At 37.7% G+C, this 12,714-nt stretch overlaps 1 protein-coding gene across 2 annotated transcripts in view; it reads right to left on the reverse strand.

Annotated features, from left to right (window-relative positions):
- tmem132e (transmembrane protein 132E) overlaps positions 1-12,714 on the reverse strand; it is a 397,169-nt gene that overhangs the window by 61,852 nt on the left and 322,603 nt on the right. For both annotated transcript variants that reach the window (XM_067608832.1, XM_067608831.1), the window contains exon 3: positions 6,284-6,424. In XM_067608832.1, coding sequence (XP_067464933.1) covers positions 6,284-6,424 — 141 coding nt within the window. The remainder of the gene's footprint in view (positions 1-6,283; positions 6,425-12,714) is intronic.

Below are 12,714 nucleotides of genomic sequence, written 5' to 3' on the forward strand. Positions count from 1 at the left end.
CTCAGAGTAATTACTCCGAGCAAAAAAATTGACAAAGAATAATCTTGTTGGCTGTTCCTGTTGTCCTGACTGTGACAGCGGTAATGCAACAGCATTTTCAAGAGCATTATTAATCTACAACCCATTGACCACAATCAATAATGCATTAGTTCATGTGGTGTCACCAACGAGCTGCCATTAGACTGCTCTGGAGAGAGAGTTACAGAAGGAAAAAATATGTTGAATTCCAGCACTGACTGAAGTGTAACCTGATGAAGAGAAAATCCAGGATAAGAGAATAATAAAGAGAAGAGAGTGATGAAGAGATCAACAATAAGCCTTGAAGGGAAAACATTGTCACCTCATTTCCTCTGTTTCAGGTAATTTTGAGTAAACAAAACCAGATGTCCAAACAGAATTGGTACTCAGATGTATTCAGCAATGAGGTGCAAAATGATGCCAGCGTGTGTGTATGTTTGTGTTTTTTGGGAAGAAAGGGTTTGTGTGAGGAGGGGCGTCTTTAAATAGTGAGCGGTTATTTCTTTGCTGCTTATATCTAGCACAAACAGATAAGAATGAGAACAATTATTGAACTTAGAGAACATATAAGTTGTAATTGGGTAATTAGGGGGAGAATTGTCTTGAGAATTCATGTATTTTTGGGCTCATTAAAGTATTTAAATCTTAGGTTGCTGCTCATAGTTTCCTCCTTAAAATGTGAAGGGAAACTTCCAGTCATCCTGCAGTATAAGCTCATCTGCTCAACCAAGAAATGTACTTGATAAAACAATCATAGAACAATATAATCAAAACAAAAGCTACAGGGAATGTAGGTGCTGAAAGCTCTTGTTGCTCTTGTCAAGTATGACAGAGTAATTTTATTGGGTGATTTTAACTTGCATGTAAATAACTGGTGAGATACTGGTGAGATACTGGTGAGAGCAGTGGAATTTATGGACCTTGTTACTTGTCTAGATTTTACCTAACGTGAAGAATGCTACTCACAACCGTAGAAATACACTGGACCTTATTTTTTCAAAGGATATTGATGTTGATGTTTCATCTATTTTGCAGGTTCCAGTTTCCGATCACTCCTGTGTCTTTTTCAGTGTTTCACACTTTCAGTTGCTAGGACAGCATATTTTTCTCACCTGATAAAAAAATTTATAAAAATAATCCAGGGTTTCTGTTTGATAGTGTCACCAAACTCACACAGAATATCCTTGCTAATAGCTTTTCATTCAATGCTGATGATTGACTCAATCAGGGATAAATTCACTTGTCCACACTCCTCTCAGAATGATTGCTATGAACTCTCAATACTCTGATCGATTTAGGTCACTGTGACTCGGACAACTGCACTCTTGCTGCACTCTTGTCCTTTTCTCTGGTCTTCCTAGTTGTGTCTACTTGAGGTCTTCAGCTTTTTCAGAATGCTGCAGCCAGAATCTGGATAAAAACTAGAAAATGTGACCAAATAACACCCATTCTGGCCTCTCTTCAGTGGTTACGTGTGCAAGCTAAAGCTGATTTTAAGGTTCTTCTTTTAACTTACAAGGCCTTGCATGGACTTGCACCACCTTACCTATATAAACTAAATGCACCATATACACCAGCATAGCTTCTGTGCTTTCTCAATGCTGATCTCCTGGTCATTCCTTCAATTAACAAAAAAATCAGTTGGCTTCAGAGCATTTGCCTACCGTGCCCCTTATCTTATCTTAGCATGTTGAGTTGAGATCTTTAAATCAAGTGACTGAAAACCTGCCTTTATTCACTTCATTACAGCCAACCTTAGTCGGGTCCATCAACTTCTTAACGTCCCTTTAACACTGATGTTTTTAATGTGGTTTTATTTGAACTTTCATTATTTTATGTGCTTGCTGTTTTGTGCGTTTTGTCCTATGTATTCTTTTCAGTTGTAAACTGTACTGGGACCATGCTGTATGGTGATCCTGCAATTAAATTAAAGTGACTGATTGCTTGCTTGATTGATTGGTTGATTGACTGATTGATTGATTGATTGAAAGTCTGATAACAGAAACGATCCCCTAAAACTGGATTCCTTGTGAACCATTAAAATGGACGTAAGGAGTTGAAAGTCTATATTTGTCAGCAATAATGGAAAGTATTCACCACTTGAATCCTGTCCTGTTTTTGCAACTATATGGGTAGGAAATGCATCTATTAGGGATATTCAAGTCTGGAATATATGCAGAATACTATTTTCTTTCAATGTGAAATAGAAATTGAAGGCATATGAAAGCATAATATTTCATTTGCATGACAATCTAGCCGACAATTTCCACCCCTTGACTTGTTTGGACTGCAGGCTGAGGGCCAAAAAGATTTGAAATTAAATTTCAATTTGTTCTACTGCTGCCCACAGGCAACACTCCCTCATACTTAAACAACAAAAAAGATTATGTGTCATTGTTTGTCTAATATGAGCCTTTTGACTGTGATGAAAGCAAGTCATAGGAGCATTTTCTGCACTGCCATCTTTGTGGTTAAAGGGTAACTACTCCCTCAAATTCTGCTAGAATCCTCCCTCCCAGCATATTTTAAAAAAAAATGCAACAGAGTAGTAGATGGCAGATGAATGTAGATGGCATTGTGTCTATGTAGTGTGTGATGTGGGGGGCAGAGGATATAGCCATAGCCATGCTGTTAATCATGCATAATGTTACTGTTCGTCAGCCCTGAGTATCTTGTTAAGCTCTTAATATAGAATAGTTAGCAGCGGGCCAATGTGTTGTGTTTACTGCCACAGAAGAGGGATAAATCTCTTGTTCATTTACGACGTTGTCTCTCCGCTGTCTTTTATCAAGCTTGTTAATGTTACCAGCAGCTCTGTGTGAGTGGCACAAACTGGGGCAATGGTTAGACAGTGCTTATACTTATTTTATACTTGGCGAGGCAGCTGATCTAAGAAATATACCTCGGAGTCTTCTGTATTTTGTCATGGGCCGAAGAATTTGGCTGAACTGAACTTTCAAATCTAACACACACATATAACACATATAAGCAAATTTTGAGCAGAAAAGGCAGTTTTTATACACAGTATGAGTATTATTTTTGAAAATCACCTGTCTGACCATCATATGCCAACAAGAATCTATGTGATTATGTGTACAACACAAAAATTTATTTAGTGTGGAGTTCTTCTTTAAAAACTGGTTAAACTGTGTGTAGAATTTGAACATTTCCAACTCTGGCGCCTCCCAGTGGTAGTAAAAACACTGCGGCAGATGGCAATGCATAAATGGATGAAAAGCAAATCATGTACAAACTGAACCAATTTTTCAGAAGATCTTTTCAGAAAAAAAAAATATTACCTTACATTAAAATTCAACCCTTAGTGGTATTAGGTTTAGGCAACTGATACTACCAACTAATACTACCTCAAAAGACCTCAGGATTTTTTTGGGTAGTCAATTTATGCAAAGGATGAAATCTTTCTGCCAGTGACATTAACCCTTTGAAAACGGACATCCCGCGGGCGGCGGCGGGGGGGTCGCTGTTTACATGGTCCAATTCAAATAGATCTAAAATAAAAACCATAACAGCTAGAGCCGAAGAAAAAAAAGCTTTGGGGGTTTTGTTCGCGGGTGGTGACCAAACAGAAGAGGCACTTTCTTCTGATCCGGACTCCTTCAGTGAGGATGAAGACCATTTTGCTGAAGCCATTGATCCATATCAGGATATGTAAGTACATTTTTAGGGATTATTATTTATTTGTTTGTTTGTTTTTTACATTTTAGAGAGTTGTTTTTTGTGCTGTGTGTGTGTGTGTATGATGAGTGTGTGTGATTTTCTGCACAAAGCAGAACGTTTCTGCTTGTCAAAGGATTATATTTTCAAGTTCATCATTATTTTTAATGATATGTTTTTCTATGTTTTTTCTAATGTCATTTTCATTTATCTTTGTTTTAGCCCCACTGGAGATGAAGGAGCAACAGAGGACCATCCAGAGGCAAAGCTTCCCAACACACATTTTGTATTTTGTAATTTATGACACAATTTCAATACTTAGGCCTATATCAATCATTATGGTTTATTGGCTTGCATAACCTTTTAACTTAGGTTGTACAGATTTTAGGAATATGGAGCATTTTAAGATATTCTGGGAACTGACATCACAATAAGCAAAAATACCAACGTAGGCACTGGGGAAATATGTCTATTGCAGATGAAACTAACAAAACGCCTTTGCACTCTGCTCATAAAAATGAGCATATCTCAAAAACTAAAAAATTTACATAGTTCAAATAACTTATGGAATGTTAAGAAATATTTTGTTCATGTTTCTACATTCAGAAATGTTTTGGATCAATGTATTTTGTGTGTTTATTCAGTAAAATTTGATGAAAAAACATATCCGATTTTTGTTTTTTTTAAATATATGACACAATTTCAATACCTATATCAATTATTATGGTTTATTGACTTACATAACCTTTTAGCTTAGGTTGTACAGATTCTAGGGATATGAAGCATTTGAAGATACTCCAAAAAATGACATCACAATAAGCAAAAATACCAATGTAGGCACTGGCGGACCATTTCTATTGCAGAGTTCAAAGGGTTAAATAGAGTACATTACAAATGAAATACATTATTGATGCAAACATTTTTTTTTACTTAAACCTTCTTGAATTTCTGGTCCATTTTGATACAAATAAACACCTCAGATGCAGATTTTCAAACAAGAACTAAGAGGCTTTTTATATAAAAAAGATTTCACGCTCATGAAGCACCAAAACGTGAAATCTTTCATGACTCCTCTCTATAACTTCAGATGCCTATTGTTTGGCTGTTTGGCTTTAGGTGGTCACAGAATTGACTGGGCTTTTGACTAAATTCACCATGACACACTGTTTCTCTATCCATGCTTGACCCCCTACTGGACATTTCCCTTATGATGACAGGGTGGCAAAGATTACACGACATGGGTCACTAAATATAGCAAGAAAGGCTGCCACTAAGGCAGCTAAGAAGTAAACAAGAGAGGAATGGTGGATTTCTTTTTTCAGGTGAGCTGCCAGCTCAGCTGTTAGCTGTTCTCTTTCTTTTCCAACCATGAGGGAGTCCGTAGGGATGCCAATATTAAGACCAGCAGTTTTTAGTGTCTCCGAGGCTCGGTGATAACCAGCCTGACCCCCAGTGCTTCTTCTGTTAATGAATTGAACACATGACATATTGTGATTTATAGCTGCTAATTTTTTGCTGCTTTCCCTCAGTGGAGCCAGCTCAGACACAGGCCAAACTGCACTCAGGTAAAAACCCATGAACAAAATGTGATCGATGAATGCATGTAGATAGTTTGGTTTTATTTGCAATTCCTCCAATACAGCTGAAATGAACGTAATTCTACGTGCTGCTCAACATATTTATCAGTGACATTTTAAAAATTCATCGGCAAGAAACTTTGTCCTGGTTTTTCTATTCAAAGAAATACTCCCTAACAATGTGGAAAGAGACTATGGAAAGAAATATTGTGGTTGAAGTTTTTAAATATAATTTTTCACTGTTGTGAGCATCAAATAGTTCCATCCAATTAACTTCCACCTACTATTTGCTACTTACCACTTTTTTTGTTGTTTGTTTTTTGTAATTTCGGGTAAATCGACCTTTTATGTGAATGGAAGAAGAACATATGTAATGAGGAACTCCACTCCATGGGTACCTCAGTGCTGTCATTTACTGGTTTAATCATTTCGGCTGTATTCCTAAAAGCAGGCTAACAAATGCATTAATAGGCCATACACCATTTAGACTACATTAAGTTTGCAAATCACTGAGCAACTCTAGTTTCCCAAACTGTGATTGGTTGTTTTTACTCTTTTGAGGAACTTGGCATAATTACTGTTCTAAGACAAGATCTCATCTCAAAGGTATTTTAATGCCAGTGGTCAAAATCTTCTACCTCATCTCTCGACCTAGACTGAATTAACAGCAGATGTAGTGAGACTAAGTAGATAACATCTCCATTCATTTAACTCTGTGGCATAAAGCAGAGGGTGCTTTAGTCACTGCTGTGGGCTAAAGTTATATTTTATCCTCTGTAGCTCTTGGGGTATTTACAAAGAATGGTGTGTGCTTTTAAAAGCTCCCTTTAATCAGAAAGTGAGCAACGACAATGACACACAAGGAAACCTTTCTGAAGACCTTTTGTCCATTGTTGGGGAAGACAAATATTGTTGTCTTTGTGTGGCAGGAGTGAAGATAGGAGCTAACAGCTGCAGCTGCAGTAGTTGGTTAGACAGACGCAATGTGTTTAGGCCCGAGGCTGTTGACTTACCCCTGTTTGACTGCTTTGTTCTTATTCACCTCGATGGTGGTGATGGAATGCTTGGCACCAGACTGCACCTCCCATTCCACCTTCCACTGAGCGTTCTTCGACTTGGTCTGGAGCAGGTTCACCCCTTTCTTTGCTTTGACCCTGCAGGAAATAGTAAGGGAAAAGAATAGGATGAGTCAATTTTATTAGAGGAGATGATTAATGTGCAAGGTCAGAGGTGACCGCCCTCTGTGTGCAGTAGTCCTCCTCCTTGTATTGCGTCATGGCAAAAGCAATTCCACAGATGAATCAATAACGGAGATGAATGAAGATGACAGTGCAATGATACATGAGAGCAGAACGCTAGGACTACTTCAGGTCACAGTGCTCACCAACACTTCCTATAAAATCAAATCTACAAGGCTTTACACTGCACCCACTGGACATTTATTACAGCATGATTAACCACTGACATCTGAAAGCCTCCAAATTCAGTTATTCAGACTTTGTGAAAACATCCAGACACACCGATAATGATGTATTAGATTTCATATTAATGACTGTGGGATTCTTCATGTCAGAATATTATTGTACTTTATCATTTCTTAGGTGAAATCCTTCTTTCCTTAACCCTCAACTCTTCGGGGAGAAAACACTGTACATTTAGGTCAGGGTTATCTACAGAATGGGTGCCCTGCAGCTGATAAGGATTCGCATATTTTTTTCAAGGACACTTCAGCAGGGGGGATGTTTGAACCCGAGAACCACTCATACTCCCTGTTGTCTCTTTATATTTAATATTTTAATAATATTTTTTTGTTTTTGCAATTATTTCTTCTTCTCCATTTTTCCACTTATATTAACCCGTTTCACATAGTGTATGCCCAATGGTACGCTTGGTACATATTGAAGAACTGTATACATCATACTACATACATCATAAATACAAATCACATCATTGTCTTACACCATCTGAAGAGAATCACACTCTTCCACTATCTCCAAAACCATCCCATGTAACCTACCACCCTGACTCAAAGAGGAAGAAATAATAACAGTAAACACAATATGCATATGTGTGGATCTTTCAAACATGTATTGTACATTTATATTCCCACTTACAAACATAAATATATACACACATGCACGTATGAATGCACCACCCTGAATCTAAATGCATTCACACATTTACAGTGTCCACAGAGATTTTGCATGCGCACATTCATGCTCATACACAAGTGTGCATACAGCACATGCACACAAAACAAACCTGTACATGTAGATGTATAAAGCTGCAGTATCTGCACATATACTACGATGCATTAATGTTGCATGTTGCATGTACACCTCAAAGCCTTGGAAAAATAGCATAAAAAGGAAGACAGATGATAAATACAGTAAATAGCTACACAAAAAAGTTAAAAAAAAAGATGAAATAGTAATGGAGAGACTGAGACTTATTGAATATCACACTATTAAGAGATTCAGCTCTGGGGAGCAGCTGTCTTCTGGGAAAGTGGACAGGCTCTCTTAAAATTAGTCAAGACTTAAGACTTATAGACTTAAAGTTTGCAGCTGCTCCCAGACCATCAATATTTAAAAGGTGACTGTGAAAGTTAGCACGGAGGATTTTCTGGTGAAAAAATTACAGTTCTGGTTCATAACTGCTAATACTAATATAGAATTAAGATCATTTGTGAGAGAATTTGTAAGTTTGCTTTGCCCTTTATTTGTATTTTGATGACAGTACTGCTTTCAACTTTAAACCAAGAACGTGTTCAAATCAATGACAAATAATTTGAAAGTTTCAATCAGGTGGATAAGAAACCCGTTCTGGCAGCTGTCCTCTGTGACTTTACCTTGATGTGCTATTAAGGTGTCCACCGACAGAATACAGAATAGTAGAAAGGAAAAAAAACAAACAAAAACACTTTCTTCTCAGTTATTGTGATTCTGGTCATTTGACCTCGGAGCCACACCCGACTCCTGCACTGATGCATGATGGAGACAAATGACTCATCCATATACATGCAGAGTGAATTGAGACTATCGATCTGATAGTCTCATTTTTTATGAAATACAAGACAGAGCTGAATTATTAATATAATTGGCATTTGTTTGTCTGGCTTGTGCCTTCAAGAGAAGTCATTACTAACCAAACCAGCAGCTAAGTTAGCGTTATCTTATAAATCATTCTTGTGTTCTTGCCACTGGGAAAATATTTGAAAATAAAGTGATAATGTTATGTAGAGTATCAGGCAGTGTTGTCCAGAAGGTTTTCATTTTTGTCATAAAATTGTGAGTGCAAATTGCTGCTCTCATGCAGGCAAAACTATGGAGATCTTAATGATTTTGCCTTGTTAACAGGAAGTTGGAGTGTTGTTTTTCTCTTCCCACCGTGAGATCTCTGCATTTTCACTCTGACAAACAACAGCTCTTTCAAGACAAACTCACTGAAAGCATTACCTAAATCACATTTTTCTCTCAAGTGTCTCATTTACATGCGTCTTAAAAACTGAGGCCCTGCAACATCTTCCAGACCGTTCCATTTATTTCTTTGACAGATAAAAATTCTGAAGTCCCGCTGAGGTGTTTCAATTTGCTACGCTAACCTGCGCTCAGTGCATTGACCACTCATCCGTGATTTGTGAAAGCAACTGACTTTCAGCTGAATCTGTCTTCCCCTCTTTAGTCAGAACAGACACACAACTCAAACTGAATCTGCATTTTAATATTATCACCACTATTGTTGGTTTGCTGCTGACACTATTTAGTGATTGATGGAAACCAGGTAAGATAATTATGACAATTAACTTGTGATTAATCATTGAGTTAAAAATACTTCACAATTTCAGATTAAATTTAGCTTCTCTCTACCATCAGCTTGTGGAGTTGTTTCAATAAGTTTGAGTTTCAAGAGTTTGGCAGTACCTTCCAAAAAACACCCATATGATTATTTCATGATGTAATGCCCTTACTGACATTGTTTGCCAGTGCTTTCCAAAATGGTCATAAGAAACAAATATATATACATATACAAAATACAACAAATATTCACATGACAAAAAGTACTTGGAGAGAGAGATCAGTCATGGTTAAAAGAAAGCAAACCATGCACATGACCTCCTCTCTTTGAGGCTTTGTGGTGCTGCAGACAAGAAGTGTAATTCAAACTGCATTTGAACAAACAACCGATGCTTTGTTTTCCTTGTGAGGTCAATATTCATAGATTTTATTGTTATAGACCAAACAAGGCGAAGACAGAAGTACGGAGAGGAAATCAACTCAATGACAGACTACATCACAGAGTCTGTGTGGACAAGATATGTCATTTCTATCAGGACAGCTGCTGCTTTCCAACAAAAAACATCCGTGATCACCAGTGACCTGAAGGAGCTACTGAATGAGAAGAAGAAAGCCTTCAGGGATAGCAACAGAGACAAGTGGAAAAGAATACTGGAAAGCTGAGAAAAATCCTGGAAAGCAATCTCCAGTAGAACCACATGAGAGATGCGTTGTCTGGAATGAAACCGATCGCGGGCTTTAAGGTTAAAGGGATTCAGTTTGAGGGAAACCTAAACTGAGCTAATGAGATGAACATTTTCTTGAACAGCATGTGGTCCCTGCCTGCCCCATCATCCTCCTCCTCCTCAAGACACACAGACCACAAACCATCCCTGCCCCCACAGTCGCTTCCCAGTAAATACCAGCACCTCACACTGTGCCTCCCCCGCCACCATCATGATGCAGCGTATTTACATGCAAGTAAGCTGATTTCTTAACTGTCATGTAAACGAGACACTAGGTTTCCCCAGCTAGATTTCTCCAGGGGAAAGCTGATTTCTTAGCCCTGTATACAGGTAACTGGTCAATAAGCTGAGCAACCTCAGCAGGGGATGTCTGCAGCTCCACTGTGACAACGAACGCTACAGGAGGCCATACCTGCCAGCTGCCATTACACTCTGTAACAATTCTCCTCTGTGTTGGAAGAAGAGCTCGCCTGACTGTGAAGCATTTAGCAGTAGGATCTTTCTTTTTTTTTTTCTTTAAACTGGCATTAACTGTTGACATACATTTATTATTATACATTCATTATATCACTTATGTTTCATCTGTTCATTCAACCATGTCTACTTATGGTTGCACATTTAACATAATTGTACATGTCCATGTATAAATAATTTCTCTGTACAGATGTTTTTTACAGTCATTTATGCAATTCCAATGACACACCTTGCCATAAGACAAGAGTATATACAGCACATTACAGTATTATAGTACAGTTTTTTAGTTTTAGTTCAGTTCAAAATACTTTTGTTATTAATTACCTACCTCAGAGTGTCCTTATGTTGTTTTTTTTATTTGTAAGTGTTATGTGTCTAACCATCTACCCAACTACACATCTACAGTGAGATGTAGTTGAAAGCTCTGAAAAAACTATGGATGTTGAGCTTAGATTATTTTGTTACACTTTCAAAAAATACATTTTAGCAGTGAAAATATGAAAATGTATTTGAATTTTATACACTTTTTTGTTGGCTATAGTCAAATATTTTTTCAGGGAGGCGGAGTTATCCTGAAGAAATTAGGACTGAGAATGAGGACATATGATATCAATTACAATAATGACTAAACCCATAACTACTGAACTTCAAAAACACTTTTCCCTTTGCTGTCTTACAAATCCTCTCATCAAAAAATGATGCATTTTACATTTCCAATTTGTCTGAAATAAACAGAGGAAGCAGCTCTCACAGGTTGCACCTTTTAAAACATTGTTTCTTGTTATTGCAGCTCTCATTGTGTTCTTTCATCAAATCATCCGCATTAGAGAAAATACAGTAATTATCTGATACAGTGCCGTCAAGGGGAGATGAAACAGAAATATGTAACGTTTAAGAAATCATCCTGATCAAGCATGTTGCCTTTGATGTGAGTTGAAAAGGGGAAATGTAATACCCTCAGACTCCCACTAAATGAGATGACCCAGTTGCTACTTGATTACTAAAGCTTGTAAAAAATACTGATCATAAGAGATGATAATTACACATTATTGTAGGGCATAACCAGTTCCAGTGCATTTCCTGGTAAGGATGCAACCCTGATGAGTAACACTCTTTATATTCATTACCTACACTCACCAGCAGCTTATAAAAGCCACTACATATTCATCATCATCCTTTCGGAGAAGTACAGAACCAGTGTTTTTAATAAGACAGTCTTTTTCACAGACTCCGGTTCATTTTTGTGCTGCAAATGAAAGGGGATGAAGCATTACCCATGGGAGCACAACATGAATCGGGCTCCCCATTGTACAGTGTTAATGCTGATTAATGAAAGAGCATTGCAAATGGAAAAGATGTACGACAGTAACCAGTAATAATACACAGCCAGATTCTCAGAATCTCTTGGAGCCCTGCTGCTTCTACACAGAAAAAAAGTAGAGAGGCAGCATGAACCACTTGAGCTAAGACAAAGCTATTACTTACTCATTCCACCCAGATGCCTTCTGCCATGGCAACACCTATTAGGCTCTGAGTTGGCTGACAGACTGCTAAACAGGAGAGTATTTGGTCAACACATTCCAGGCCAGATTTCTGAGCTGCCTGTTAGCTCTCCTAGATGTTATCAAATTTTGTTTTGCATTAAGAGGTAAAATAAGTACTCTCCCACAGCCTGAGCTGACCACAGCACAGGGCGATCAATCAGTGATCAATGCCAAATTACTTCAACAGCCCCTGTGATTATGTAGTCCATTTTCACTACCTTTGTTTCAGGAATTATAAGACACTTTTAAAACTTTCCCATCTTCCCAAAACTTGAGAATTAAGACTAGTGTTAAAGAAGATGCGACAAATACAAATGTACTGAACAAAGCCTAAAAATATTTCTATCATTGTTATTTTGCATATTTTCATTCAAGCTTCCTTGTCTCGTCTTTGCAGCTTGCCGTGTCTCCATGGTGCACTCATACTACTTGGATTGCCCTCCACTGGGCACAAAGGCCCATGTCCTCTAGACACATTAATGACACTTGCTGCCAGAAATCATTTCAACTACCATGTCCCACACTGTAATTTAATCTAACTGGCTGCTGTTAATAAATAAAATATGCAAACCAGGATTAAATCATAGCTCTCAAGTCTTTATTTTTTCCTTATTGGCCCTTTTAAAGGAGTTTGAGAATTGAGGGGAAAGAAAAATTGAACACATTTGAAGAGAAAGTCCCCACAGGCAGAACAGTCACAAAACTGGAATATTTCCATGGCATAATGAGACTGACTGTAAAAAATGAATTTTTAGACTGTAATCACTTTAAATCTTTCCAATGAGATAAAATTTTAATAGGCTAGGCTACATATGCGTACTGTATAAGACGAATCTGAATGTTCGTTACAAAAGTGCCATTTGACAAGCTTAGCACATATCAGATTGAAATAGTCAGGGTACAG

This window comes from Thunnus thynnus, chromosome 13 (genome assembly GCF_963924715.1).
Source record: "Thunnus thynnus chromosome 13, fThuThy2.1, whole genome shotgun sequence".
Taxonomy (NCBI): Eukaryota; Metazoa; Chordata; class Actinopteri; order Scombriformes; family Scombridae; genus Thunnus; species Thunnus thynnus.